This window comes from Coregonus lavaretus (assembly GCF_964263955.1).
Source record: "Coregonus lavaretus genome assembly, chromosome: 2".
Lineage (NCBI taxonomy): Eukaryota > Metazoa > Chordata > Actinopteri > Salmoniformes > Salmonidae > Coregonus > Coregonus lavaretus.
The window spans coordinates 69,511,033-69,513,699 of NC_139989.1; the positions used below are offsets into that span (position 1 = coordinate 69,511,033).

At 42.2% G+C, this 2,667-nt stretch overlaps 1 protein-coding gene across 1 annotated transcript; it reads right to left on the reverse strand.

Moving 5' to 3' along the window:
• Nucleotides 1-1,639: 1,639 nt before the first annotated feature.
• LOC311140204 (protein mono-ADP-ribosyltransferase PARP9-like) lies at nucleotides 1,640-2,281 on the reverse strand (the record flags this gene model as incomplete). Its single annotated transcript, XM_084175156.1, has 1 exon — nucleotides 1,640-2,281. The coding sequence occupies one exon, from the start codon at nucleotides 2,279-2,281 to the stop codon at nucleotides 1,640-1,642; it is 642 nt and encodes a 213-aa protein (XP_084031282.1).
• Nucleotides 2,282-2,667: the final 386 nt, after the last annotated feature.

Below are 2,667 nucleotides of genomic sequence, written 5' to 3' on the forward strand. Positions count from 1 at the left end.
TTGGATAAAAGCGACTGCTAAATGGCATATTATTATTATTATATTTTTGACTACTTTTACTTTTACTTCACTACATTCCTAAAGAAAATAATGTACTTTTTACTCTATACATTTTCCCTGACACCCAAAAGTACTCGTTACATTTTGAATGCTTAGCAGGACAGGAAAAGGGTCCAATTCAGGCACTTATCAATAGAACATCCCTGGTCATCCTTACTGCCTCTGATCTGGCGGACTCACTAAACACACATGCTTCATTTGTAAATTATGTTTGAGCGTTGGAGTGTGCCCCTGGCTTTCCGTAAATAACAAAAACAAGAAAGTGGCGCCATCTGGTTTGCTTATTATAAGGAATTTGAAATGATTTGTACTTTTACATTCACTTTTGATACTTAAGTATAATTAAAACCAAATACTTTTAGACTTTTACTCTAGTAGTATTTTACTGGGTGACTGACTTTTACTTGAGTCATTTTTTATTAAGTATCTTTACTTTTACTCAAGTATGAAAATTGGGTACTTTTTCCACCACTGGTGCAAACTCTGAATCTCTCTTACCATCAGGTGGTGTAAACTCCATCTGAATCTCTCTTACAGTCAGGTGGTGCAAACTCCATCTGAATCTCTTACCATCAGGTGGTGTAAACTCCATCTGAAACTCTCTTACCGTCAGGTGGTGCAAACTCCATCTGAATCTCTCTTACCGTCAGGTGGTGCAAACTCCATCTGAATCTCTTACCGTCAGGTGGTGCAAACTCCATCTGAATCTCTTTTACCGTCAGGTGGCGCAAACTCCATCTGAAAGCCCACTCTGCTGAGCAGGTCACAGAATTGCGCAGGCAAGCGCTGGTACATTCGCTGAGAAGAGCTAGACACCTGCAACTGCCTCTTCATGAGGTCAAAGACCTGCTTCAGAGCTTTGTTCTCCACCTTCTCAACCTGTAACGCATCAGCCATGGACATATTTGATGAATTATCAGGTAGTAAATATCACAGATTGCACCTTTAATGTTATCTGTTGTTTCTTGTGACACTCACCCTGACAATTTGAAGCCCGGGAAAATGTTGTTGTCTTTCTTTATAGTCAGAACTGTTGTCATCTACAGGCTTCCTTGGGGAACTAGTGGGAGATTGCTTGCCCATGAAACTCAACTCTTCTTTTGCAAAATCCTCTTGGACTTTGCAGCACAGGGCTTCCACCTCTTACAGAGCAGCTTTGAACCATCTAGAAGCCCCCTGGATGGTCACTCCAAAGTGGCCATCTTTAAAGTTCTCCTCGATGGAAACTTCCCTCTTGGTCTGAAGAGAAAGAAGCACATCACACTCCCTCTGGCCAAAGTGCTGGATGAAATTGTTGTGAATGGTGATTACGTTCTTCGAGGCAGGGTTCAAAACATCAAAATACCAGCGTCTGGCCTCCTTCAATGTCTCATGATAGGCACTGCAGAGCTTGATAAACGGTTGAATACTTTTCCTTGCATATCTGGAGTCGGAATGGACCGTTGCATGCTTAAATCCTTAAAAATGAGACATAGAAGAAGAATTTAATTCAAAATACTGTAAGAAACACTGTAAGAAACACTAAGAAATACTGTAAGAAATACTGTAGGAAATACTGTAAGAAATACTGTAGGAAATACTAATAATCCCGATCATGGTACTCTTTCAGTGTTTTAACAATGACGTCTGCACAGAGAGGCAAGGGAAAGTTGAACAGGCCAGAACTGATGGCCACAAACTGCAGCTTCTCTTGATTTACCATCTTTAGAATGCTTATTACAGTCTTTGTGAGTTCTGGCACAGCATCATCAATATTATATTGCATTGGTTTGTATGGAAGGCATGGACCCACAGCATGAATGATCTTCTTGCACGGTAAGCGTCCAGGTTCGGCAACGATGGCATCTCCCGTTGACAACTTTCCGTAAAGCTTTGTGTACTGGTCACTCTCTCGCTGGATATCCGGGCCTCCGGCATCACACAGCGCCCTGGCGAGACCTCCCACATGGTGGAGATTCACATTGGCAGAATTGATCACAGCATCTGCTTTATGAGTGGTAAAGTCATCTTTCCTTACTGATACTTTGAGGCCCTTTGACAGCTGGGTAGAAAACCTTTCCTCACCTGGCATCTTGAACTTCCTTGTACCTGCACCGGCATCAACACCATGGAGCACAGCAGTACATCCAAACTTGCTTTGCAGGACATATGTCAGAGCTGGCCCGCATTGGTCCAGGATGCTCACCATCTCCTCCAGAGGGATAGTCTCGGACCTGGCCATTGCTCACACAGAAAAGGGAATATTGATCTGAGGAATGAGGAGAACATTTAAGATCAATTCAAGATGGAATCTGCGCCACTGTCGTTGTTATTGTTATTGTTTTGTTGACCAAGCGGAGGTGAGGAGCGTCGTGCAACGTGGTGAAACAAAAAAACTACATACTCTGCTGTTCTATCACATGTCCCATGATGCAATGATGTCTGAGGGGGGAAAACACAGTGTTGGTTGTTTGAAGTAACTTCTTTGTAGTTGTTATACCACAAACGGACGTGGCAGTTTCACCATTAACTATTCAAATAAAATAAAATAAAATGTTATTTGTCACATGCGCCGAATACACAGGTGTAGACCTTACAGTGAAATGCTTACTTACAAGCCCTTAACCA